The sequence below is a fragment of the Halichoerus grypus genome, chromosome 8 (genome assembly GCF_964656455.1).
Source record: "Halichoerus grypus chromosome 8, mHalGry1.hap1.1, whole genome shotgun sequence".
Taxonomy (NCBI): Eukaryota; Metazoa; Chordata; class Mammalia; order Carnivora; family Phocidae; genus Halichoerus; species Halichoerus grypus.
Window position 1 is genome coordinate 2,370,296 of NC_135719.1, and position 27,044 is coordinate 2,397,339.

The following is a 27,044-nucleotide window of genomic DNA, read 5'->3' on the forward strand; positions in this document are numbered from 1 at the left end:
CGCACGTCGGTGCCCAGCCCCATGCCTGGAACAGAGTGATTACGCAATGATCGTGAGCTCTTATTAATATTCTGATTCGTACCGTGTGCTGTTTCTCTATGAAAGCCTTTCAGAGCTGAGAGAGTACACAGAGGGGCTCGGGGAGCCCACGGAAGCTGACAGCTGGGACCACAGCTCCCCTCAGTCTGGCCAATCGGTCATCTCCCTGCTGAGCTCCGAGGAATTAAAGAAGCTCATCGAGGAAGTGAAGGTTCTAGATGAAGCGACGTTAAAGGTAGGCTTCCTTTGTAAGCACTTACAGTGGCCAGTCGGGATGCAGAAGCGGCCCCCAGGGTCCTGCCTGTGGGAGAGGGACATTGCGTCACTGGATCACAGTAAGACCCGCCACTCGAAGGAAGCTTGGTAGCTTATTGAGTGCTTTTAATCATTGGCTTATTGCATCTTTTCAACCATTTTGTAGGTGAGAAAGGTAGGGCTCAAGAGTTTTCTTTCTCTAAGTTCTGTGCCACGTCTCCATCCCACGGGCTGCTGGCCAGGCGTGCGTGTCCAGGGAGACGCTTGCTTCACGGGAGCGTGCTGTTATAAGCAGCCATGGGTTACCAGTTCTCACTGCAGAGACCTCCCCTGCACAGGGAGAAGTGATCGATCCCAGGGCTTGCAAGCCCCTCCCCCCCCATTTCACTCAAGTCATTGTGAAAGTCCCACTTCCCATATGCTCCTGAGCACACCCCAAAGATGTGAGGAGAGGAAGTGGCCAGGCAGAGCTGAGGTCAGCTCAGCTCAGATGAGCACCAGCTCAAGGGCTTGCCCCTCCTGGGTCGTCCCGGATCTGCAATGGCTTTTTGCACCAGAATCATCCAGACTGGGGTGAAAGCATTAAGGAGTCATCATAGCTGAAATTCCCAAGGTCAAGGGTGTTGGCTCAGCCTGAGCCACACAAGACGCTCTGGGCTACGATTCACTCATCACCCAGACCCTGGGACCATCATCCCCCAGCTCTTCATTCACACGGAATAACAGGGTCAAAAGTGTTGTGTCAAAAACAAAGAGCTGTCTTGTCTAGGGTGTCACTGGGGGGCCATTTGTTTTTCTGCTGGGCAAGAGCAGGTAACCTGATACTTGGGTCAAAGTGGGGAGATTTGGGCCAATGCTGGGGTAGAGGTGGGTGGAGCGGTCCCCTCATCCCCCTGGGTCTTGGGGACTCCCAGTCAAGGGATCACAGAGTCAGCTGCACGCCAGGAGCTCTCGTGGGGTCAGAGCAAGGGAATTCTTTGATGTAAGGTTATTCCCTAGCACCAAGGTACAAATTGGTGGCCCGAGAGCCACATGGACCTCACGTGTATTTTATTTGGTCTGCGTGGTGACTGCTACAATTATTATATTCTAAAGATGATAAAACCTGAACTGATACCTGGGCATCTGGCTTCTCTCTTTGTTGAAAGGGAACCGTCGGGTAGCACTGGGTTCTTCTGCACAGGAGATGGGCTCCCTGGTTCTCTGCAGAACATGGCAGAGCCGTGTTCCCCAACGGGCTGGGTTTCCAGCTGACTTCCAGCCCTGTCCGAACCAGTGTGGGTGCCAGCGGGGCGGGCAGGAGGGGAAAAGAGCGGCACCTGTTACTTTACACATGCTTTTTCTCTCCTAAACTACCTGCGACTCCAGAAAATACAGCGCTCTTGGTCTGGATGACGGAACAGGGTTGAGGAAGGGATAGAACTTGGCATGTGGCCACGCTGGGCTTGGAGATTGAGTCAGCCTGACGTTGCTCCTTAGATTGTTCACGCTGGCGTGGCGCATGTTTTTAATATATGCGTTTCCTTCCACAGCAATTAGACAGCATCCACGTCACTGTCTTGCACAAGGAGGAAGGGGCTGGCCTTGGGTTCAGCCTGGCAGGAGGAGCGGACCTAGAGAACAAGGTGATCACGGTGAGTGGCCCAGCGCTGGGGGTGTGTGAGAGCCAAGGGCCCCAGCAGAGGGAACACCTGCTAGGAAGGGCCTCTCTGGGGGTCGGACGAGTGGCTGGCAGCAGGCCCCCGGGCAGGATTTTGAAGGGGAGCTGTTGGTACCCCATCCTTTGTAAGAAGTATAGTCACATCACCTCCATGACTCCATATTCTACCCTCACCGTGATCCTTCACTGAACAAGGAAGGTCTCTGTGGACCCCAAACGACTTGAATATGCCAAAGGAAATCTGAATCACTTGTGGAACCTTAAAAAAAAATTACAGGTGTCTCAGCCTCACATCAGGACTGTTAGATCAGAATTTCCTGGGGTTTAAAGGGACATTTTAAAAATACTCTGTGTGGAGGGACATTTTAAAAAACTCAAACCCACCGAATGTCACTGAAGAGTACACTTTAAAGTGGTTCATTGTATGTTACGCGAATTTCAAATCAACAACAACAAAAATTAGAAGCCAATTTTATTCAGTGTCTCTTGTTTTGGACAAAGAGACCAGTAACCTGTTCGCGACTGAACATTTAGACAGGAATGGTTTATGGTCACAGGGGCCTTCATGGAAGGCCGTACAGCCGGATTGAAGACGTGGCCCTGATAACATAGCACAGCTCACCTGCATGCCGAGGGGCCTCACCTGGATAGAAGGACACCTGGGGAAGGCGGGTCCTGTAAAGGAGGCTGCTTTCCTGGATTTGCCCACTGGGACCGTCGGTGGGGGGTTGGCTTGGATGCTGGAGAGGCTGCTGATGGTCGGTTGGGGCACTAGGGCCACGCTGGAAAGAAAAAGAAGCAGTTCCTGTGAGGGTTCACAGAGCACAAGGCAGGCCGCACCCTGAGGCTTCGGATCGCGTGGTCCAGCCCCCGTTCTCTGGGGATCTGCTGGAGCCTGGGGGGAGAGTGGGGAGGCAGCTGCCCCCCATCACCTGCACCTCTTCCTGTGGACCCCATGACTCTGGCCCACACCGTCTGATCTGCACTGGGAGTAGTCCACCTGTCTGCCCACCCTGTCTGTCTGACCCGATGGTTTCTGGCCGTCCCATCCTCATGGACCGAGCTGTGACATGGCCACTCCCTGTCTCCAAAGCGGGGTGCACTGTCCTCGTTGATGGCTGTGTTGTCTCAGTGTATTCTGTATGTGGGCTCACACGCATCCCCTTGCCCAGCTGAAAACATACCCTCCAGCTCCTCATCAGCCAGCATGAAACACACCACACCTCCCGGTGGGTGACCTGGCCCATTCCTATTGGTCAGTTCAGAGCCTCCCACGTGTGAGCAGTGACTTCCTTCTCTGCAAGCAGGCTCTCTACCACAAAAAAAGCACATAAAACCACCCAGGACCTATTTCTGTCCCTAAGCATGCAGCAGCGGACTACCAAGGGGCTCCTGACTGTGTAGTTGACTTTCCATTGGAGGAGAGGTGAGAACTGGCCTGTGAGAATAGTACTTGGGATCTTTGGGTCTGCCCCGAGTGGTGACTTCTCTCCACCCCATTTGGCCAGCACCCCGAGACACGGCAGCCCCTCAAACACCAGGAGGAAGCAACGCACACGGGCCAGGCATGTGCACCAGACTTCCTCTTTCTCCCTCCGTGCGTGAACACTTCGGTTCCTTTCCCGAGTCATTGCAAGAGAACTAATGTTGAGCCCCGTCCGTGACCGAGGGCCATGCTGGGCACTCACTGGCTTGTCTAAACCCATCTTCCCCATGACTCGGGGCGGGGGTGGGGGGGTGGGGTTGGATGTGGAGGGACTACGGCGGAGGGACTCAGATGCCCAGCAGAGCTTCTGCCTCATGCTTGGGTCTCGTACGGAGCCTGGGGATCCTCGCCACATCCGACGGCATCACAGAATTTTCCGGACACCAAAATAACTTAGAGAAATAGACAGCTTGGCTTCCATGACGATGGAGCACATCTCAGTGACCACCAGGGCACACTGTCATGTAATCCTCTTAATTATGCACGTTAGACTTGACCTCATTAAAGAGGCAGAGGCAAAGACATGGGATGTTTAAAAATCCCACATATTTTGCTGAAAGGAGACCACAAGGGGTGGCTAGGGCATTGTGTTAGGAAGAGTTCTGAGGACCAGTCTGGCCATTATTGCTGGCGATCTCCGCTCTGGGTGGCTAGGTTTGACTAACTGGTCCGGATCCTCCTCCAGCAAGAATCTGGATCTGACGCCGGGTGATTCCTGGGTCTTGACTTCCTTTGGTTTGTTCAGGTCCACAGAGTGTTCCCCAACGGGCTGGCCTCCCAGGAGGGAACTATTCAGAAGGGCAATGAGGTTCTATCCATCAACGGCAAGTCCCTCAAAGGGGCCACACACAACGATGCCCTGGCCATCCTCCGCCAAGCTCGGGACCCCAGGCAAGCTGTGATTGTCACCCGGAAGCCGGCTCTGGAGGCCACGCCCGACCTGAGCTCCTCCACAGATTCCTCGGCCTCAGCCTCTGTGGCCAGCGAGGTTTCTGTAGATTCCAGTAAGTGCCCCCGAGCTTGGGGGAGGCCCTGTGGGCCACATCGCCTTTGGCCACGTGGGGTGGGTGCTGCTGGGGCCGCTCAGTCATGCGTGGCCTGCCCGGCAGGCTGCTGGGGACGCGTATCCGTGTTAATATGTGCGTGGGCACGGGTGCCGGTCCAGCAGGTGGGCTTCCCCGGCTCGCGTGCTGCCTGGAGGAGGGTGTCCCTGACAGTGTCCCTGTGTTCCCCCCACAGCAGAGGCCACGGTGCACACGGTGACGCTGCAGAAGACCTCTGCGGGGCTGGGCTTCAGCCTGGAAGGCGGGAAGGGCTCCCTGCTCGGGGACAAGCCTCTCACCGTGAACAGGATTTTCAAAGGTGTGGTGTGCGTCTGCGTCTTTGTGCTCTCTCCAGCTGTGTGTTTCTATAGATTCCAGTAAGTGCCCCCGAGCTTGGGGTTCCCACCACCCCGTGCCCTCCTGGAGGCAGGCAGGCCGGCCACATAGGGACTCGATTCTGCTTTTTCTAGCTTTTCTCCTCGGCTCAGGACACCTCCTGACTCCTTCTCATCCGCTGGGTCCTCGTAAGTGACTGAGCCCTGGGCTTGGTTCAGCTGGGCAGGGCTGGGACTAGGGCGAGGCCAGGCAGGCACGGCCCGAGGCGCAGCACAGAAGGGGGCCCCCAAACCCGCAGTAGCCAATCTCAACGTGCTATTTCTAAAAATTAAAATTAATTAAACAAAATCCATAATGAACAAAATATCAAAGTTTAAAATAAGGACAGAGTCTTTCCACTTGTACATACTCAGCCTCACTCGCCTCCCCCTAATCCTGGACCCATCAGCTCCTGTTTTTATTCAAAACGTTGATGTTTTGTTCATCACGGCTTGAGGCGCAAGCTGGCTGAAAGTGGGGATCACTCGGGTTTTCCCATGAACATCGTGAATGGCCTGCAGCTCCCACTGACTCTCCGCTGCTCCTCAAGCTGGACCCCAGCACCGCAGAGTGGGGAGCTGTGGGCAGAGGGCACCGGGCAGGAGTCAAGGGACCCGGGTTCTGGCCCCAGCTCAGCCTCTCACTTGCTGAGAGACCACGGCCCCTGGGGTGGGGCTCCTCATGCACACAGAGCTGTGGGGTGTGTTTGGACCTGGGTGCATGGAGGCTCACTGGGGGGGTCCCCAGGAGTCCATGTTTACCCCAACTCTGGGAAAGACGTTTTTGATTTTCGAAGGTGAACTAGCAGCTCTGAAGCTCGGCTGGCTACCCGAGTCCTCGGGCACCTGGCAGGTGCAAAGGGACAATTGTCCCGCACGCAGTGTTAGCAGGACACCTGATAGGCACGAGGGCCCGAAATACTTCAGCAGGTTTTTATTCTCATTACTATTGGCCTTTAGTCACTATTTCTGAATATCAAACGGATGGGAAATCCTCTTTTAATATAAACAATAAAGTAACACTCTTCTGAAAGATGGAAGATGAAAGCCATACACGATGTCCTCTTATATGCACGCAGGGGTCCCCTCCAGACCATTCAGAGACAGCACACCGTGAAGGTTCACCAGTCCCCTTCCCACACCGCCCAGTGCCTGGGGAGCTCATTAGAAGGGGAGAGACCACATGTGGACCAGGGTGTGGGGCTGCTGTCCATGGAGGCTCGGGGGGGAGGCGCTCCCCAGAGGCCTCTATGATCCATGAAGTCTCCTCAACCCGGCTCTGGGCTCGGGGCTGCCCAGAACCTCCCTTCTCTGGGGACACATAGGCTACACCTTTCCCAAGGGCCACAGAGCTGGAGTGTGATGTGCCCACCTCGAGGTCACCGTCTGAGGAGATGCCTCCTTTCAGACCCACCGCCAAGCTCCCGAGGGATGGGCACCCTGTTCCCTCCCGAGCTGTCCTGGCTCCTCGGACACTGAGGGTCAGAAGTAACCTTCCTTGTTCCCCGGTCACCCCTGCAACCCGTTATCTTCTTCTCCCCCCCTCAGGGGCAGCCTCGGAGCAGAGCGAGACAGTCGAGCCAGGAGATGAAATCTTACACTTGGCTGGCACGGCCATGCAGGGCCTCACGCGGTTTGAAGCCTGGAACATCATCAAGACGTTGCCTGATGGACCTGTCACGATTGTCATCAGGCGGAAAAGCCTGCAGGCCAAGGGGACCACAGCAGCCGGAGACCCCTAGGCGAAGTACGGGTGCCAAAGCCGTTCACCTAGCTCCTCACAGCCGCGAATTCTCAGGGTCGCTGCTAATCCCCGCCCGGATGGGGAAAAGCAGAGATGTGCTTCCTGGTGGCCGCTGCCCTGGTCCAGACCTTCTGGGACGCCACCCAGCAAGAGGGTTGTCCCCAAAGGAAGGGAGAGTCACACCGGGGTGGCCGATGCAGACTACGTCTAGAGAGCGTAATGATAATACTGTGGTGCTGTAAATAAAACAGATACGTTATAGTTTGGTATGAAATCCATGTCCTGCTTTGCGGATTTTCCAAGCCCTCTAACGGTATAACGATTCACACCCCAGACAGCGTTCGCTTTTCTCACGAATCTGCCATGTGGGCAGGCTCAGAGGGGACAGGTCATGCTGCTTTCCTGGGCATCCGCCCGAGCAACTCAGAGGCTGGGGGCTGCAAGCACCCGGAGGGTCATTCTCTCACACCTCTGGCAGCTGATGTTGGCTGTTGGCTGGGAACTGAGCTGGGGCCGTCAGCCTGGACACTCACAGGGGGCCTCACCCCGGGCCTGGGCTTCCTCACAACATGGCGGCTGGGTGCAAGGGTGAGAGCCAGGTAGAAGGTGTGTCCTTCTTATGAGCCGGCCTCGGAGCCCCAAGGCATCTTCTGCTGGACCTTATCAGGGGGCGCTGGCCCAGGTGCAAGGCGAGGGGAGACGCTGCGGGGCTATTTTGGGAAAACACAATCTACCACACAAAACAGTTGCAAAGCTGGTTTTGGTTGGGTCGGAGACATGATCCTAGGCCTAGGGTGGTCCCGGGTGGTGGGGCAAGGACGCCAGGAGGACAGGTGAGACTCAAAACGTGGGCAGGTGTGCCAACAGCACGGACCAGCATGCGTACGAGAGGGTAAACGAGATATGCTACCATTTACCTACCCCGCGCCGAGCACTGGGCTGGTGTTCAGTGGACGCGGTCTTTAATAATCACAGTGGTACCTACATACTGATGAGGGCACCAAGACCGGGAGACAGCAGGTGACCCATCCGAGCTGGTGGATGATGGGGCAGAGATTAAGTCCTTCTTTTCTGGGATCTGGTACAGACGGAATAGTGCCTGACCAAAGGGGTATGTGGTTTGTTCATCTCTTAATGCCTGACGGCCACACTCAGGACAAACGGGCGTATTAGCAGCAATAGACCCCAGGCAGCGTCCCAGCCCTGCCCCAGCCCCGTGATCATGGTGGAGACTGGAGGCAAACGAGTTATGCCCAGGCCAGGAGCGCTGGGGCCATGTCAGTGGAATCTGGTGGCTTCTCCAGGGTCCACAGGAAGCAAAGACTGTTTCCTGGCAGTGAACTCGTAGAACACCCGCCGGGGGCCCCTCTTCACGTAAATGCTATGTGTGACGTCACTGCAGTGGGCATCAGCTCGCTGACCCATTCATCCCGGGAAGCAGCGGGCTTACAGTAGTCGCGTCCTGCTTCCTGCCTTGTGCATCCCCTCTGAATTTTGTCAAGCCCTACACAGAGACAAGGACTCTGAGACACCGTGTGGACCGGTTCCTCAGGTTTAACGAACACCGACGATCACCGCAATCCAGCCCTGGAAGGCTGACTGAGTTCCACATGCACTCCACAGGATCCTACCTGTCCTGCCCTGGGCTGGCCGATGAGGCCACGCGGACTCGGAGGTACACCCGGCCCCCCCCATCTCACAGAGACAACTGGGCAACTGCTGGGCAAGCAGCCAGGTCAGGCATGTGGTCCAGCCCAGGGAAGGAGGGGGGGCCTTCCGTCAGCCCTGGGAGCCAGTGGTGGGCCAGGGACAAGCACAGGGCGGGCCACGGGCCAGGGACACAGAGAAGGCGTCCCGCACGTCTGCGCAGGCTTGTCTCAGGACTAGGGCACAGCTAGGGGTGAGCCCGCAGTCCTCCCAGTCCCTCCTCCTGCTTCAGAAGGTCCCCCTCTCCCCCACTCAGGACACCACCACGGGTCAAGTTTCCGGTCTCCAGGCTCGGGGGGTGGGGTGGGGGGGGTCCTCAGTCCAGGAGCCGGCAGGGTCTTAACACAAGAGCTCATCCATTAGCACTTCGTGGTGCTGGGATTCACATGGGAGATTCGGCTGTCCCTGGCCAACGTCTTCAGAGCAGAGGAGAGGCCCAGAACAGCGCCTCGGCAAGCGGTTTCCGGTCATCCCCAAACACAGCCAGGGACCCACTTCCACCCCATGGACATGCACCCTCCCCAGGGCCTCTCCCAGGCTGCGCCGGTGCTTTGCTCTGAGCCGTGTCTTACCAGACCATACGTCATTTCATCTGCACGGACTCAAGCAGCAGGCTACGTCCGGATTGCTATTCACGTCCCCACATTGTCCTATAAAGTCAGGACGTCGAAGCAGGGGCAGGTGAAAGCACTGTTCAGGAACAGAAATTCCGAGTGCGTGGTAGGCGCCGGACCAGGTGCATGTTTTCAGACTCCTAGTCCAGCGCACAGTTTCACCCGATGGACCCTGTGACCCGGGTCCTCGGGGGGCTGGCCTTCCACCCTGCTCGACAGGGCGGCACGGGCGGCTTCCGGGGTCTCCTGAGCTGGTGCCCAGCAGAGTAAGGACCTGCTACGTACTTATTGAGGGAATGAAATCTAAATAAATCCAAGAGCCTGATGAAGATTTCTTGGTGAGTTAGCTGGATCATCCCGACGGCATGACTTGGGGTCTGTAGTCACATCACAACCCATAAGAAGGCGGCTCTAAGCCCTTGACACGGAGCTTTCCTGTTTCAATGCTTGCTCGCACGTCGGCACATTCGGAGACAGACACCCCAGGACTCGAGGGTGGGGAATAAGCTACGGCGCACAAGGGGGCTGTCTTCCACTTGTCCTCACTGCCGACGCGAGGACACTGTGGCCAGACACGGGGGTGTCCCTCACCCGCAGGCTGAGCGGTCCCGACCGGAGACAGGGAAGGACCTCGTGTGGCTGCCGAGGCCCCTTCCAGGTGGCAAGGCCGTGCTCCCCGGTCCGACGACCCACACTCTGGGCCAGGCTGGTGCGGGCCCGTGCGGTCTCAGAGCAGAGCCCGCAGCGGGGACTCCAGCCAGGGCCGCCGGAGGGGACCTGCCCTCCCGTGCTGCATGCTGACAGCAGTGTGGCCCCACCAGCGAGGACTCCAGCCCGGCCTCCAGACAGCGGGGAGGAGAAGGCGAACGCCCAGGGAGAGAAGGCGCTCCTCAGAGGCAGGAGAGGCCCGCCCCGCTCACCATCATGCCAGACACGACCCGGCCCAAGGCGGCAGTCGGCTTGGGGCAGATGCCTGGGTTCGCTGGGGACGGGCAGTTAGCACAGCGGCAGAGAGCGGGAACGACCGACTCAGAAAGAAACACTGAATGTATTTTTCCTCAGTGCTTATCTCATTTGTTAAAACAGTGTTTTCCAAGCCGTTATCTTTTTAAGGGGGGAAATCTGGTGCGGTGTTATCAGGCTGGAGGGCACCGGATACTCACGAGGCAGCAGAGCCTGGCTCTCGGTGTCGATGGGGGTTCTTTCTGGCAGACGGGGCGGGGGGGGCAGGCGGTCTGTGGCGGAGACTGGCACACGCAGGCTTCAGACCGGGGCGCACGCCCTGGGGTCCACTGGCTGCAGGTGTGGGGACAACCAGCAGAGAGGGCACAGGAGCGACTCCCCCAAGCCGGCCCCGAGGGGGCAGGGGGAGCGGGGCGGCGGGGGCCACTCCGACCAGCTTCTCGGAGACGAGCTGTCCCCGAGTGGGTCCCAAAGGCTGAAAACCGGCCCTCGGGGCTCTCCGGTACCCCACCATCGGGAGCTCTGCGTGAGTCACGGGAGCCCTCGGCCAGCAGGTGAGAACGTCAGTCGTACAAGGTCCTCACGGCTTTCTCCAGGTTGGCGTAGAACCCCGCCATGCTGCGGGGGAAGAAGGAGTCCACCACGCTCCGCGGGAGGTAGCCGCTGAGGTCGGTCTGGAAGAACGTGACCAGGTTGGTCTTGTCGGGCTCCCTAGGGAAACAGAGGCAGAGCCGCGTCACGCGTCTGGAGCAGGGCGCTGGGGCCGGGCACTGGGCCACCGAGGAGCGCTCACCCTGGGAGACAAGGCTGTGACACTGGGATTTGTCATCAGGAACCCCACCCAGCACGGCACCTGTCCGTCACAGAGGCCAAGGGCCTAGACCCTTTACAACCCTGTCCTCCTCCGAGTCGCACAGACAGGGCAACTGAGGCCTGGAGGGGGATGGGCTGGGCAGGTGAGCAACGCGAGGCAGAACGTGCTGCTCTGGTCTGTGGCTCTTCTACTCTGAGTATCGGCACCGGGGGCCGGGGCGCCTATGTTCTCAAAAGTGCGAATGAGAAATGAGACAGTGGGACAGAACCATCCCCGAGCTCAGCTCGCGGGCTGACTGGCACCTCCAGCCCATTCCTCGTGGAGGGGACGTGGGGTGGGGACAGCCGCTCCGGGCTGGTGGACAGAGGCCAGAGAGCACAGAAGCGAGGGCCTGGCCCTCCTCCAGCCCTGCACTGCCAGCCTCTGAAGCCTCCGACCCGGGAGAGATCCCTTGACCTCCCTGAGCCTGTTCTCTCATCTGCTACGTGGGACCAGGACCTTTGCCCAGCTTGCCTTACGGGGCTGGAGAGGGGGCGACGCCTCCCACAATTCTGTCCCCTGTGCCAGTGCGTGGGCACGCTGCGGCACCGACGTGTTCAGAACAGTGCTCTGTAATGTCAAAGCCCGCGGGGCCGTAAGGCAGGTCTACTGCTGCAAACTGTAATTAATGTGCCCATTGAAAAGAAGGTCCACGATCAAGGTCTGGGCATGTCACTCAGTCCAGGAGATTGTCCTTACCCTGGCAGAGGCTCGCAGAAGCAGCCACAAGGGTGGTTAAAGCCCCTCACATAACCTGGCTTCGGGGGACACGATGGGTGCTCCACGTTGATAGCTGGAAGACAGAGCAAAACGGGGGGTGAGCTGCGCCCTCACCCCTAGTGCATGCAGACCCCCAATCTGGAGCCCGAGGAGTCAGCACGGTGCCCTGGGATCTGCCCCTGAGCCCCCCCACCATCCCTTACCCTCACACACACACACTCACATACGTACACATACAAACCCACCCACGCACCCACCCACGTTCACGGCTTCCCAAGCCTGCGGCATCTCAGAGAAAAGAACATTCCACAGGGTAAGGCTTGGCGGCAGGAGGGAGGCACCCCCTCCGACCCACCCTCTGTCCCCACGTGGAAGATCCGCAGAAATGGCAGGGGCTGCAGCTTTCGGGAGGCAGTGGGACTTGCGCTGAGGCCTGAGGGAGGGGACAGCGTGACAGCCCTGCACACCGACACTGGAGACTTTGAGCCTCAGCAGCGACGACAAGGGGTGCTGGCCACATCTGGGAGGTCACTGTCGGATGACTGGCCTGTGCACCCTCTCACCTTGGCCCCCCATGGCACGCGCTCCCCTGCGCCCGGTGACACCCCGGCTGGCACTCACCATTGGAACTGAGGGTCCCATCCTCGTACTTCTTGACGAGCACCAAGTCCACGAAGTCTCTGGGGGAAATGAGCTTCATGGCAGCCGAGGGGCTGGTGGTTCTGCTCACGCAGAGCATCTGTCAAAGCACGGAGGAGTCCAGCTGCCGGCCAGAGGTCTCCCGCCCCCGCCCCACACCCAGCGTCTGGGAAACGAGGAGCCTGGCCCTCAGAGCAAGGTCCTGGGGGGAGCACCCCTTGACCTCACCCAATCTCAGAACACCCCACCAGTCCACCCTCCCACCTCGAAGGCAAGGTCGCCCCAACCCACCCAGGCTTCATCCCACCCTTCCCCACCCCTCCGGCAGCACCCACCCCCTAGGGTCACAGTGGAGAAGGACAGGTCAGGTGTAGGATGGGACGGAGCTCTCTGGGCTGTGGCACGGGCAAGGAGGGACTGCACTTGAAGGGACTGGGTTTTAAGACTGGGGCACGAGCGTCTTGGCAGACACCTCTGCCCACAGGGTCGGAGTCTTCAGGTGGGCATGCGATCCCTGGGGGCGCTGGGAACCCATGTCCGGATGACTCAGCCTCCCTGTGTTCTTCCTAAAACCACCAGCCTGAGAGCAGGCTCACCTTCACACAGCCTCTCCCTTTCCACTTGTGACAAACGCACAGCACACCCTACCCATCTGGAATCTTCCTAGCAGGCACGGTCCCCGGGTGCCAAGTCTCCCAGGGCACCAGGGGGACACGTCAGGATGCTGATTCCAATAGTTGAGCAAGGCATGGCATGCTGGAGTTAGAATCCCATGTTCTCCCCTCTTATTCTTTTTTTAAGACCAAAGCTTGCTGTAAGAAACAAGGCAGTTTGACACTTCTGAATTCTTCTCGTCCTGATTCCTGCTGCAGGATGCATCATTCCTGAAGGAGCGCTTACAGGATTGATAAGAAATGCCAAAGGCAGCAACATGTGATAAATCCATAAACTCGCACCCGGCTCTGTGTCCATCCTGTTGCCCACCTGTCACCTATCTATCCAACTCAGAATTCGAGTACTTGGGATTTCTCAAAATCAAGCTGATAAATACCCGTCTGCATGGGAGGGCTCCTTCTCTGCATTCTCGCCGTTCCCCTGAAGGGCAAGGAGGAACCACAGGTCAGCTTCTTCTCCCCTTCTCCAGAACCTCAGCTCACCAGCAGCCTGTGTCTTCCCCTGTTCACAGTTACTGTCCACTGAAGGCTCCACCCTTCTGTCTTTCTTTTTCTTTAAAGATTTCATTTCTAAGTCATCTCTGCATCCAACAATGTGGGGCTCGAACCTACAGCCCCGAGGTCCACAGTCACCTACTCCACTGACTGAACCAGCCAGGCGCCCCTCTCCTTCTAGCAGTAAGTCCTATCTTTTCATGGGCACATGAATTAACTTGAGAAAAGACCTCTCATTCCCCTCACCAAGAGATGTAAAATAGATTACTTTTTACGTATAATAGTCCTTCATCCACATTTGTAATATAATCATACTGTCTTAATAAATTATAATCATATCTCAATCCAGATTCTTTTTAACATGCAGAATCTTAAGGTCACAGGAGATATATTATATACATAAGTATATATACATATAATTCATGTACATATTTATGATGAAGGATGATGTCTTTGAGGAATAAATATATTAGGATAAAATTCGGTAGCCTATTTGCAATGGAAAAATGAGTTCAAGAAATGATGAGGAGAACTAAGGCAAAAGAAAGTGGATAAAATTAAATTTCCTTACAACTTGCAGCCAAATGACAAACACTTGAGTCAGGCAGAGTAAGACATTCCTCCAGGAACTCAGACTGCCTTCTTGTTAATGCTTAGCTTGATCACAGCCAGGCCTCCAGGATCCTGGAAGTCTTCTTCAGCATATGAAAATCCTTTTGGGAACTCCCTTTATCTCTACCCCCCAACTTAAAACTATATATAATCAATAGCTCCTTACACTCCCAGTGCAGATCTCTCTGCTCACAGGTCCTGTCCCTGTGCTTTAATAAAAGCACCTTTCTGCACCTAACATGTCTCAAGAATTCTTTCTTCACTGTTCGCTCCTGGCCCACATCACATCAATGTATTTTTAAAATAAATGATAGTAAATAAAACTTCAGGTCATGCAGATACATCTAAAAGAATGAAGTCATTGTTTTGCTCAAAATTGCCTGATTTATCACATGTTAAAAATGCCATGCTTTTAGGGGCGCCTGGGTGGCTCAGTGGGTTAAGCGTCTGCCTTCGGCTCAGGTCATGATCTCAGGGTCCTGGGATCGAGCCCCGCATCGGGCGCCCTGCTCAGCGGCGAGTCTGCTTCTCCCTCTCCTTCTGTGATCGCTTTCATTCTCTCTCAAATAAATAAATAAAATCTTTTTCAAAAAAAACGTCATTCTTTGCAATTTATGATGAAAATTTTAGACGTTAACTAAATGTTAGGTGTCAAGTGCATGTGTGGGGATGAGGTAAGACTTCTCAGAAGTCTGTTGGAGATATGCATGCAAAACATTCGAAAACTTGCAGGACAGGACTGACAGGGTCAGGCAGGGTACAGGGGAGGGGGGAGGGAGTGGGGGCTGCTTTGGGCCCACACTGGCTCAGCCCTAGGCCAAGGACTGAGGGTCCCCTGTGGCCCCAGGCCGGGAAGCAGGACTGCCTTCCCAGAAAGAAGCAGAGTGCTCAGAGAGAGACCGAGTAGCATTGATAAGGGAGCAGAAGGCTAGCTGAGGACAAAGCGCTGGCTGACCACCTGCAACCTACCCCCACCCCCCACTCCTGGGTGGGTATGTGTGACATTCCTCCAGGAAGCTTCCAATTATCTTACTGTTCAGGCTTTGCTAGGGGCTAAAACAACCTTAGCTTGCTAATAGCCAAGCCTACAGTACCCCAGGGTCTTCTTTAGCATATATGAAAGTCCTTTTTCCTTACCTCCCCCAACTCCCAAGTCTAAACACCCTACAGAAATGCAGCCATGGTTACCTTCAGTAAGAAAACTCCATATATGGTCATTCTGTCACATTTGTGTTAGGTTGTAAAGGGCCTTAGCCCATGGTTTCTCAACTCGAAGCATGTGTGTATAATTATTTGTATATTGTCTTCCCAATTTTTTTACTCTCTCTGGTAGCCCTTATGTTGTTGTTCACTTAACATTTTTATCTAAATGTGCTCACTTTTATAAACTTGGACAAATTTATTTTAAAAGGATGCTACTTAACTATCTGCAAAATATACACACAAAGGATCGTTGGGTTCTAATTCGGATTCTGAGGTTGAGGCCAGCTGTCCAGTTTTGTTATAAAGGAGATGAGCCAGGTGTTAAATGGGTGTCACAACTGAAACTCTCCCCTTCAAGCTAGGAGAGGAATTAAAAAAGGACTGAGTCCCGGTGACATCACCATGTCTGATTCCATTTCGGTGTTTGCCTTTGCATCTCGGGGGTGTGTGCTCCAGCCGTCAGGAAACACCCACATGAACTCTTGACAATGAACTGAAATGTGAATTTTGGTCCAGGCCAAGAACACCTGGGTCCTCCAGATGGACCAGCACAGAACTATGGCCTGAGGTTTCACAACACCATCTGTGTAAACACGCAAGAGGGTGTCACATCTACGGATGTCAGAATCAAACAGGCTGGCAACATCTCCCCAAGGCAACTTCATTATTAGTTTTGGCTACGAGTTTTTTTTTTTTTTTCCTTCTTAACTTCTGTAATCAAAACGAGGTGTGTTCTTAATGCTACAAATTCCTAACGCTCAATGTTCTCAGGACAGAAGCACCTAGAATTACACCACCAGCGCCATGTGGTTATTTAAATTTACCCTGAGAGTAATGAAAAATAAAGTGAACAATTCGTTTCCTCCAACTAGACACCTTTCAAGTGCTCTGTGGCCCCATGGGGGCTAGGGGCTACCGTAGTGGACAGGGGTTGTTACAGAACATTTCCATCATTCTGGAGAGTTCTACCGGGCAGCGCTAGCTTGGACGACATACCTTGTACCAATGGAGAAACTGTAATCCCCACAGCTGGCAGAGAACCCTGGCTCTAGCCACGACTCTGGATTCATCATCACGGCCCCATCAAGGGGCATTATTTCACCCCCGAGCTGACGAATCAAATCCAGCCACAGCTTTAGCAACCTCAGAGCCCACATTCACGCTGCCCGCCTTCATAGCGCCTAATATTTCTCTGAGCTCCGCTTAGGACCTCTCCACCCATCTGGTCACAGGGTTTCCCACCTGCAGCAGACCGGGGCTGTGCGGGGTCCTGCCCTTGCCAAAAGGTGTCCCTGACCCCCTCCAGAGGGACAGGGTCAGGTGACTTGCTAGGGTAACAGCGCTCGGAAAGACTTACATCAGTGAGGCTTTCGATGATTTCAAAGCTGCTCACGTTCCCATCCCACTTGTCTCGAAGGGTCCCAGCAAGTGGCTTTACGCAGCCCCATACCTTCTCTGGTGTCGCGTGTACGATGCCTTCTCCCCGGTACCTGGAGCACAAGAAGGAATGTGAGCCCAGGAACCCACCAAAGTTTTTGATCCTGGGATCATACAGAAGGACTAGCTGCCACATCTGTCATTGCTCTCTATGACACCCTTGCAGATCAGGGGCTGAGAGTTAACCAGCCCACCTCCCCTCAGACCTGCAGAAACGGACCGTGAGTTTTCACGAGATACAGTTTGCTGGAAATGATTTAGATAATAATACCAGAAGCTTTTCCAGAAGATAATTGGCAAGTGGATTCCAGGGTGCTAGGGTAGATTGGAATTATTTTAGGAAGCAAACCCACAGAGACATCAAGAAGGAGGAGCACCTCTGACAAACTTTGACAAGGCATGCACTTACAGGTTCCCTGGAAACTCCATAGATGGCCTCCAGGAAACTGAAACTCCATTCTGTCAAAAGGCACAGAATCGTAGAATTTAGAGCTAGAAAGGCTCTGGGAGATCACCTGACCCAATCCCCTGTGCTACACAGAAGAGAAGTCTGGAGCCTCAAGAGATGTGATCTGAACTGGCTGATTCGAAGAGCCCTGGGTGTTTTTCAACCTCCTAAAAGCCACCATGCCATTTGTCTCCTCAAGCAATTTCCATCTATTCCTTAAAAATTAGAAGCCTCGCATAAGCAAAAACTATTACCGTTCCACCCTCCTGGGAACGGGGAGAGGCTCATGCTAAGATGAGGGCAGTCTCTGGAGCCTCACCACCATTTGCCAGCCAGGTGACCTCGGGCAAGTCACTCAATGAAAGGGACAGATACGTATCTCCCGGGGTCCTAGTGCACACAACAGGCCCAGGATTTTTTAAGGAAACAACCCTCGATGGAATCTACCCCTACCCAATCCAGCTCCAGGGTATTAGACAGCAGAAAGGAGCAGGAAGAGGAGGAGCCTGGGGTCTTCGGAGACCCCAGCGCCAGGGCGCACGCGACCCCTTCCTGCCCAGCTCCTCACTCACGCCTTCCCGGCAAATCTTCCATCCTGACTCGTCCCGCCGGTACCGGAGCACCTTCTCCGCCACCGCCTCGCTCATCTGCGCGGCCAGCGCCGGGTCCATCGCGCCAAGGGTTGCGCGTGGCTGCGGGGTCGGGGCCCGGGTGCGCCGCGGCGGAGGCTGGCTATGGGGCCGGGAGGCCGCCGCGCCCGGGTCCGGGGGCGGAGCCTCAGCCCAGGCCCCGCCCCACGCCCCCGGACTGGCCCAGGCGGGCAGACGGGCCCCGCCCCGCCCCGAGATTGGCAGGGCCGGAGACGGCCGGGCCAGGCTGGGCGGTCCTGGGTGGGCGGTGCAGACCTGCGGCTCCGCCTCCGGCCGGGGAGGGGCCTTGCGCGTCGAGCCGGGGGACGGCCCGGCGGGGCCACTGGCAGCCGGGAGCGTGGACTTCCGCTCGGAGCGCGCAGAGGCCTGCGGCGGGGCGGGGGGGCGGTGCAGTTCGCCTCCGAGATGACGTGGGCGGCTGCTGCGGGGGGAGTGCGCGGGGCGGGGCGACGCGGGGGGCGGGGCGACGCGGGGGGCGGGGCGGGGCCCCCGGTGGAATCTGGGGGTCTGCGCCACTGAAGCGGGGAGCTCGGGGGGCCCCGCCCTGCGGCCGGAGCCCCTGGCGGCCCAGCTGAGTGGAGACCTGGCGCGTTCAGTTCTGGGCACGGGCTTTTAGGTTTTCTTTACATTCTGGTTAGTTAGCATAGAGCGCGCTGTTGGTTTCCGGGTAGTACCCAGGGCTTCATCACTTACAGCACCCAGTGCTCCTCACAAGCGCCCTCTTTAATACCCATCCCCATCTAGCGCATCCCTCACCCACCTCCCTCCATCAACCCTGTTCTCCTTCGTTTTTGGCCATAGTGGCTGAAAGAGCCAAGTGGGGGTGTCCAGGAGGCTGAGATGCCCGGGCATCTGGGGGAGGGCTGGGCCCGGGTAAGAGGCACAGGCTTCTCCGCGAGCAGGTGGCCCGGGTCTTGGGGAGCGACTGGGGTCACATCCCCCGCGTGTGAATGGCAAGGGCAGTCTCGTTTTCCTCCTCTTCTATAACCAACTAAATATTTGAAAAGGTCAGCACAGAGGCCTATTTGTGCTTCTATTTGTCTGTTTATCATTTCATGTAAAGGTTTGAAAAATGGTTGTAAACACAAGGACTCCTTGAAAACCCTTTCTCGGAGGATGTGATGGGCTGTGGGGTTGTCAAGAAGCCGTGCATGGGGAATTAGGGAGTTCCAGACTCTGGACGCAGCTTCATCCAGTAGTGGCTGTGTGGTTTTGGGCTAGTCACTTAACGTCTTGGAGCCTCAGTTTGCTCCAAGGGGAAATGGGACACTAGTGCGTGTCTCTGTGCCATTGTGATGGGCAAGTGAAGTGACACAAGTGGGTATTCCTAGGAGCCATAAAAAAAAGACCGATAAGGTAACCACTTTAAAAAAAAATTAAGCATGGGTGGCTCAGTCAGTTATGTGTCTGCCTTCGGCTCAGGTCATAATCCCAGGGTCCTGGGATCGAGTCCCGCATCGGGCTCCCTGCTCCGCGGGGTGCCTGCTTCTCCCTCTGCCTGCCGCTCCCCCCTGAGTGGACTGCGACCCCCCAACATACGTTAAAAATAGGTGCGCACCTTGTCATGAATTTGGGGAGGGGTGTTCGTGTGTGTCTACTTTTAGAGCGACATTATTTACACCGAACTTTCCTTTCTGGTTAGAATTGGCAGTAGATCTTGGATAGTAATCCTATCCCCCTGTCAGAGCTTGTGCTCTCTGACAAATAAATAAATAAAATCTTTTAAAAAAATTAAGCACATCAAAAATACCACAAAAAGTTAGGCAATAGTCTGAAGGAAAAAATGGAGCATATTTTGACTGAAAATAAATTTTTTCATGTACAAAGTGCTCTTATAAATTATTAGGAAATTTTCAAACAACCCAACAGACAAAACTAATGCATCAGATGTGAACAGATACTCTGCAGAAAACCAAATTAACAGGGCTAATAAAGACATGAAAAGATGCAGAACCTCCTTCCTAGCTAGGGAATTTGTAATTAAAACAAGGGAGCAGGTTCACAGCTATCTGATGGGTAAATAGGAAGAGGTTTATTAATTCCCTGTGTTGGTAAGTGTATAGAGAAACATTTTTTTTATACACTGTGGGCAAGAATGTAAGTTTATGTAACCTTCTGGGAGGAAAACAACCTATCTTAAAATTTTAGTTTACTTGTGTTTTGACCCAGAGCATCCTGCACAAAGATGCATAAGATGCATCTTGCAACGGGAAAGGATCTATTTGTCAAAAGAGTAAAGAAAGTGACAGCATATTCATTTGGTGGAATATTATGTAGCCATTAAAGCAATGTGACACAGATGAAGGAAGGTGGGACTGGAATAGGAAATGCTCTCTAGAGCTCAGGCAGCTGTCTAGAAACAGGAGTTGATATGAATAGACTATTGTAACCAAGTGCAATTTATTCTCTACAAAGGAAATAAATGGTATTTAAAACTTAACTTTAAAAATAACTTAATATTATTTAAATTCCTATCCTCCCCCCCCATGAAATGTTTTATATGTGTACTGACAGGGACCACTGTTTTATATATATATATATAGTATACATTGTATACACACACACACACATATACACACACACACACATATACATATATAGTCCAATATGTAAATTGAAGGACAGGAGTATTGTAGGTAAGTCAGTGCTCAGCTCAGATTGCCTGGGTCCAGGTCCACATCCCAGCATCACCACTCACTAGCTGTGACCCTGGTAAGTCACTGGCCCTTGCAGACCTTAGCATCCTCCTTTGGAAAATGAGAAAAATAATGTACTAAGTCATAAGGTTGACATACCGATCAAAGGTTTTAATAGAGGGGCACCTGGGTGGCTCAGTCGCTAAGCGTCTGCCTTCAGCTCAGGTCATGATCCCGGGGTCCTGGGATTGAGCCCCGCATGGGGCTCCCTGCTCGGCGGGAAGCCTGCTTCTCCCTCTCCCACTCCCCCTGCCTGTGTTCCCTCTCTCGCTGTGTCTCTCTGTCAAATAAATAAATAAAATCTTAAAAAAAACAAAAGGTTTTAATAGATGAATAATAATTAGAATGGTGCTTGGCATACAATCCATGTTTATGTATAATATATCATATCCATAAATATCTTGAGTGAGAGAAATAACTAGAGATGTCTGTATATGTTTATACATCTACGTGTTTAGAAGACTGACTTCTGGAAAGGTTTAGAATCAACTGTGAGCCGTAGGGAGTAATGCCAAAGGAGATTACTGTCTTATTTTATTTCATCTCATACTATTTAATTATTTTAATTACTAACATGTAAGACTTTTTAAATTAAAAAAAAAGCCTCATTGAACCGTTCAATGTAGACTATTTTGGTAGCGCTGCAGCTCGAGACCTGGTCAGGCGGGGGCCTACCAGAATTTTGTTCGGGGATAAAACGCTCTGAAAACAAAGCTGGAGGAAACTCAGTCTTGCTATAGAAAGTGACTTCCATTAGACATCAGACACACGAGACATTTCTGTTTTTATCAAATGGAGCACTGGTTTTGAAATTTTTTTTTTATCACTGTAAGAGCTTCTAATGTTTGCTCTCAGAAAATGGGAAGCCCTGGCTAGATGAAATATTCGGAAGAGAAAAGCGTCGACCCCCGAGGCCTGTGACAAATGGCAGCAGGAGACGGGCGAGGTCAGGACAGTCCTGGGGGAAGCTCCGGTCTGTCTCGCCTGGGGAGGCCGGGCAGGGCAGGACGAGAAGCTGCCTGGCCAGGAGGCAGGAGGTCCGCCCACATGGCCAGCTCATCAGTGGGGCCTGGGGCGGCAGTTCAGAGCTGATGGGAAGGAGGAGGAAGGGGGCTGTGTAGTCCCCCCCGATCAGAGCCGCTTCCGCAAGGTCCTCGGGCCTCCGAGTAACCCAGCTGTCAGGGCAGGCCTCACCAAAGTCCCAGCTGAGTTTTAAATAGGTGTATACGGCGTGGGGGGCCCAGCGGTGTCCACCCCAAACCGGCTCCAGACCATGGACGGGTGGGGCCACGGGTGCAAGCGCTCCAACCCTAAAAGCTCCTGGATGGGGAATGTGCTTTCCCCTCGGACCGTGATGTTCGTTGTATTTGTTACGTTCGCTCGGGCAGGTGCTGCGGGCACAGATGACTCTCTTTCTGCAAGCATGTGTATGTCTGTTTAGTCTTAGCAACAGCTGATTGTCACTGAGCTGTGCCACCTGCCGGCCAATGTCCTGGGCACTGCACTGGTGCTGGACCTTGGAACCTCACGACACCCCAGCATTAGGAGGTGCAGACCACAGTCCCATTTTACAGGTTATGAAACTGAAAATCACATCGCTAGTAAGGAGCAGAGCTGTGGTGCACACCCAGTTCCTTTTTCTGAAGGTCACGGGTTTACTTACACGCTTTACTGCCTCTTCCTCCCTGTAAGGATACACGGTGTTTAGCATGAAATGGGCAAGGAGTAAAATCAGAAATTGCAACAATCTACAAACCAAAAAAAGAGGGAACACACACACGCACACACAGAGTAGCTGGAAAGCAGGAATACTACCTCAGACTACAGAAGCGAGTCTTTTAAAGATGCACAGAAAACTTTTCTGTAAATGTTCTGGCCTTCACGAATTTGGAAACATAAGCAGTGACCAAGGGAGTGTCCTTAGGTTACTGAGATATTTACCAGACTGTTCCTGTCAAGAGGCGTTCACGTGCCATATTTAATGGATACAGTCGTGACGATTTCTGAGACCCCAGAGGAGTTTGTTACATGGGCTTTTTTAGGAGAGATTTTTAATAATAGTGTGGGTCGTATTCCCAGTGATGGTTTGACCAAAGGACAGATGTGAATCACTACACCCCACCACCCATCACTGAAAGCCAAAGGACCATCGCGGAAAGCCAAAGGACCATCGCGGAAAGCCAAAGGAATGTTGTGAAACGTCAGTTAGGAGAAGGTGTTCGATGGTGCAGACGCGAAGCTTCCCACGGGATGCAGCGGACGGAAGGGCCAGAGCTGGTGGCCTCTGCCGACAGAAAACCCGGCAAAGGCGGGTAGGCCATCGGTTCACAGAAGAGAAAATGCAGAGGGCCAATCCACACAGGGGAAGATGCTAACAACCAGGGAAATGCAAATTAATTAAAATAACTTGGGATTTTTTTTTTTTTTTCAGCGGGTTGGCAAAATTTACATAGTGTGACGATATCAAGTTCGGGTGGGGCTAGAAGCAAATGGCCCTTGTCATCTGCAGACGGAGTTTGCATGGGGGTCTGGGCGCCTGGAGACTCCAGAGGAGCAGCCCGTGATGCTGAACACGCTCCTGTCCTGTGCCCCAGGGACCCCCCTTCGGCAGGACCAGCGTCCGCTCCCAGGTCAGCAGCAGCACATGCGCAGTTGAAGACTTACAAAAGATGTTGAGTGCAACATTTTTTGCTGAGGTGGGAATGATTTCAATGTCCAGGAGATGGATAGATACTGAGTTTATTCATATGGTGAAATACTATGCAGCGGTTATAAGTGAGCTTGATCGATACATTTTATCGACAGACCTCAAACACATAAAGGTGTACAATGATGCATGTGCTATGATAGTATTTAATGGAGTAAAACATGCTTGCACATTGTTTATGGATATTTAGACATACATATTTACACACGCACACAGCATATATAACTATAAACAATTTAATGGACATACACCAAATTCTTGGCAGTAGGAGGGGTGTGGATCTCTGTGTGGGGATTAGAGCGCACTTTGATTGTATCTGTAATATTTTCTCATTAATAATAATAGTGACTAGGTGGACATAAGATAAATTGCAGCAGTTGCTGACACAGTAGGGATAAGGGTGCTTGTGACACCAGGCTTTGTACTATTCTGTGTCTTTCGAATTTCTCTAAGACGGAGCTCAATGCTCAGTGCGGGCGGGCAGGCGAGCTCTGCTGTGCAGGTGAGCTAGGTTGCGCAGGGAAACATGCTACGCTTACCACAGCTGTGGGTGTGGGGGTGTTGGCAACATCCGTGTGTCCTCAGGAATGATGCAGGGCATGCCTGTCCTCTAGTCCTGGCAGAGGGCCTCCCCACAGGTGCTCCTGCAAGTGCCCAGAGGCAGAGCTGGGTCTTTCCAAAGTGTGTCTCAGTGTCCCAGGGAGCCCTGAGCCTCAGCCCCAGACCAAGCACCTGGAAGAGGGGACCCTCATCCCACTGCGGTGGGTGCTCCATCACAAACACGTGTTCCCCTGGCGTTGCAGAACATTTCTTCCTGAGCGGACTGCGACCGCCCAACATACGTTAAAAATAGGTGCGCACCTTGTCATGAATTTGGGGAGGAGTGTTCGTGTGTGTCTACTTTTAGAGTGACATTATTTACACCGAACTTTCCTTTCTGGTTAGAATTGGCAGTAGATCTTGGATAGTAATCCTATCCCCCTGTCATCTGTGATTCGTTCATTAGTGTAGTTCATTCATTCATTCACCTACCCGTGGACATTCAACAAGTATCTGCGTTAGGCAGCATTCGGACTCGGCCCCCAGGATGCTGGCTCCCTGACGTGCTTTCCCCGTGTACTCTCCCACTGAGTGTGCTGACCCTGGCGAATGGGATGAGATTTCACTCCCATGATTAGGTTCTGTTATATGTCAAGATGACCTGATTTTGAAGATGTCATTAAGGTCTCTGAGCAGTTAACTTTGAAGTAATGGAAAGGGACATTATCCTGGGTGGGCCTGACCTGATCAGGTGGGGTCTTTTACAAGAGCGTCCAGAATTTCCCCGGAAAAGGAGATTCAGAGCTGAAGGGGCCTTCTCTTGCTGGTCTTGAAGGTGCAGGCAGCCATGCTGGGGAGCGGGCCACAGAGCAGGGGAGCAGAGGACCTCCCACAGCCTCAGGCAAATGAATTCTGCCAACAAGCACGTGAGCTGCTCCAAAGGGGACCGCTCACCTCAGAGGAGATGCCTGGCGACAGTTTGCCTGAGACCCGGAGCAGAGCCCCCAGCTAGGCTGTGTCTGCACCCCCCACAGAAAGTGCGCGATGTTAATGCACGTTGCTCTGAGCCGTTATGCAGCGGAGCACACTACCCAGGATGAGTCAGTGGCTGGGCGCAGAAAGGAACAGACAGCGCTTTGTTCCACAGGCACTCGGTCTGGTGGAGGAGAGAAAACGTGAAAGGCGCAATTTAGAGTGGAAAGAGGGATCCTGGAGACGGGACTAGGGGGTGCCCTTCAGCTGACAAAAGCAGCACCACCCACGCTCCTGCAGAACCCTGCCCAGCACCCGCGGGAGGCGAGCCAGCCATTATCACAGGTGAAGATCGTGCGAAGTGGGGAGGGACACCTTGTTCTTGCCCTGGGCTCCTCGGCTGGGCGGCATAAGCCTTCCATTACCCATGGCTCTGAAATCCTCTTCCACCTACTGCCTGGAGGAAGCCTGTTGTCATCAGGAGAAAATGAAGTCAACAAACAAGGAGAGCCTACAGGCGAAAAGACAGAGGATCTTGAAGGTGTTTGACTCCCAGGTCCGGGGAAGCCTGAAACCAGCTTGAATCCCATCTTTCCCCGTTAAAGGAACCAATAAACCTCGGGGATTCTGGGACCTCCTATACAGCTGTCCTGATTCATTAATACACATGTACAAACAGGTGGTAGACAGTGTACTAAGCTCTTCAATTTTAGTTACTCCTGCCATTCCAAAAACCGATGATTCATGTGAACTAATGAAGCACTCTGAGATCTTGAAGGGCAGGCACGTCAGTCCCGGGTGCTTATCGGGGAGGACTGAGTCCCCGTGTGCTGAAACAGACGTCCCAGGCACGGCGGTCCAAGCGGTGCACACACATGGGATGGATGACGGACGCAGACATCTCGGAAGGGGCTCTGCCATCCGGATGAGCTGTCTGGCTTGCCTATGATTTGTGGCCACCCGGAATGGAGGAAAAGGATGGACGTTTTTGAAAGGACAGCCTAGTGTTCCAGAGGCGCTGGCCACAAAGAGCCCCGGGACACAGCCCACTGGCAGGCGCTGGCTGGAGAAGGGGGCGTTGTGGTCCTGTCTCAGGGCTGTGGGTTCGTGTCTCCATCCGGAAGGCGGGGACCGATTCTGTGACTGCGACACCAGAAGAAGCCCCTAGACGTTGGAACAAATCAGGTCGTTCAGATCCGTGACCAGCTCCTGCCTGGAGATGGCCTTCCTCCTGCCCAGCTGGCCAGCAGACCTGCGGAATTTGGCGTGGCTGGGGGTGACCTGGAGGTACGGGTCATTGCTGCCGTTCTGCTGGTCGCTGCTGGATGCCGCCGACATGGAATCAGATTCGGTGAGGGAGAGCTCCACCTTGGGCTTGCCTCTGAGCTTTGGGGGGTGCTGTGCAGACTGGAAATTCCGAGAGCGTGGCTTTTTGTGCCCATACACTGGCCTGTCGAGTGGAGCCTCAAAGCTATCATCCCAGGACTTGAAGTGCATCCTTTCCTGGTGCTCGGGAACCAGGGTCTGACTTTCCGACCTGTCGCCAGCATAAAAATGAGGAGCCCCTTGGAGGCCTCTCAGGGACTGGGGGTGGAGAGACCATTGAACCAACTCTCTCCTCGGGGCATCCTCCTCTTCTTCGCTCAGCCGTGGAGAGTGCCCCTGCTGGGGGGCCCAGGACACACCTTGTCGCGTGGTCCTGGGGCACATCACCATGTCCCCTAAGGCATCCATCCTGAAATGTCTCTCTGGCCAGAAAGTGGGATGGATTTTTTGGCGAGAGTCTCGTTCGTTAATGATGTAGTATCTGGGGGCGCAGGACCCGGGACCACGCGGCACCAAGGCCGAGAGCCCCGGTCCACGAAGAGGGGGGTCGATCTGCTGAAAGTCTCTTCGGAAAAGAGGTTCTGAGCGCACAACTTCAGCGTGCTTCATCCGCATCCCGGGCGAGCAGGACCTGTTCTCGTGCCGGTCACCTGCGCTCGCGCTCCGACCACGCAGACACCTGTAAGACAGGTGGTGAGACCCCTGTGCCCTGGCGCCGGCCGAGCCCCATGCCTTGTGAGCGCAGCGAGCGGGGGCAGCAGCGCCCTCGGCCTGTGCGCCGACCCACGTCCCAAACTGTTAACGCGGGGTCTGCGGATGGACGCGCGGGAGTGTTTGGGGAACGCAGCTACACAGACGTCTTTACTCCTGGGATTCTCAGAGCCCTTCATGGAATGATGTGCACAGTGACTCTCCATGGAGGGGGTAGCACATAGGGGGTTTGCTAATATATTTCAGGAGGGAGCCCCCTTTCGTCCAGAAGCACGTAGTGGGACTAACATTTGTGGAGTGCCTGTTAGGAGTGCTGCCCCTCACCATCTCTGCTAGGCACCTAGCTGTCCGGCTGCCCGGGCCGCCCACCCAAAGGAACGGAGTCCCTCCTCCTTGTCAAGGCCCCACAGGTACACGAAGACAACCCTCCTATAGCAAGATTTCCAGTCCTCTGTTAACCTAGCCATTGTCTTTAA

The 27,044-nt window shown here is 54.2% G+C and overlaps 3 protein-coding genes across 7 annotated transcripts in view; 1 reads left to right on the forward strand and 2 right to left on the reverse strand.

The window, feature by feature from the left end:
- IL16 (interleukin 16) overlaps positions 1 to 6,875 on the forward strand; it is a 69,416-nt gene extending 62,541 nt beyond the window's left edge. For all 3 annotated transcript variants that reach the window (XM_036108806.2, XM_036108807.2, XM_036108808.2), the window contains 5 exons: positions 106 to 274; positions 1,827 to 1,928; positions 4,186 to 4,444; positions 4,680 to 4,802; positions 6,406 to 6,875. In XM_036108806.2, the coding sequence (XP_035964699.2) occupies positions 106 to 274; positions 1,827 to 1,928; positions 4,186 to 4,444; positions 4,680 to 4,802; positions 6,406 to 6,599 (847 nt within the window). In that variant the 3' untranslated portion in view covers positions 6,600 to 6,875. The remainder of the gene's footprint in view (positions 1 to 105; positions 275 to 1,826; positions 1,929 to 4,185; positions 4,445 to 4,679; positions 4,803 to 6,405) is intronic.
- On the reverse strand, positions 2,417 to 17,748 carry STARD5 (StAR related lipid transfer domain containing 5). 3 transcript variants are annotated; one of them, XR_013450240.1, is made up of 6 exons: positions 17,420 to 17,747; positions 16,439 to 16,571; positions 12,080 to 12,197; positions 11,438 to 11,531; positions 10,086 to 10,596; positions 2,417 to 2,736 (listed from the first exon to the last, which is right to left on the reverse strand). XR_013450240.1 is itself a non-coding variant. In XM_036108811.2 (6 exons), the coding sequence occupies exons 1-6, from the start codon at positions 17,635 to 17,637 to the stop codon at positions 10,449 to 10,451; spliced, it is 642 nt and encodes a 213-aa protein (XP_035964704.1). In that variant the 5' UTR covers positions 17,638 to 17,745; the 3' UTR covers positions 9,952 to 10,448. The 3 variants fall into 3 exon arrangements, 2 of the variants coding, with proteins under 2 accessions (XP_035964704.1, XP_035964703.1); XM_036108811.2 differs by lacking the exon at positions 2,417 to 2,736 and adding an exon at positions 16,928 to 16,977 and having other exon boundaries at positions 9,952 to 10,596; positions 17,539 to 17,745; XM_036108810.2 differs by lacking the exon at positions 2,417 to 2,736 and having other exon boundaries at positions 9,952 to 10,596; positions 17,420 to 17,748.
- Positions 17,749 to 23,044: 5,296 nt separating this feature from the next.
- Positions 23,045 to 27,044, reverse strand: part of TMC3 (transmembrane channel like 3) — a 36,367-nt gene continuing 32,367 nt past the window's right edge. The window contains exon 22 of the mRNA XM_036108803.2: positions 23,045 to 26,536. Within this exon, the coding sequence (XP_035964696.2) occupies positions 25,696 to 26,536 (841 nt within the window). The 3' untranslated portion in view covers positions 23,045 to 25,695. The remainder of the gene's footprint in view (positions 26,537 to 27,044) is intronic.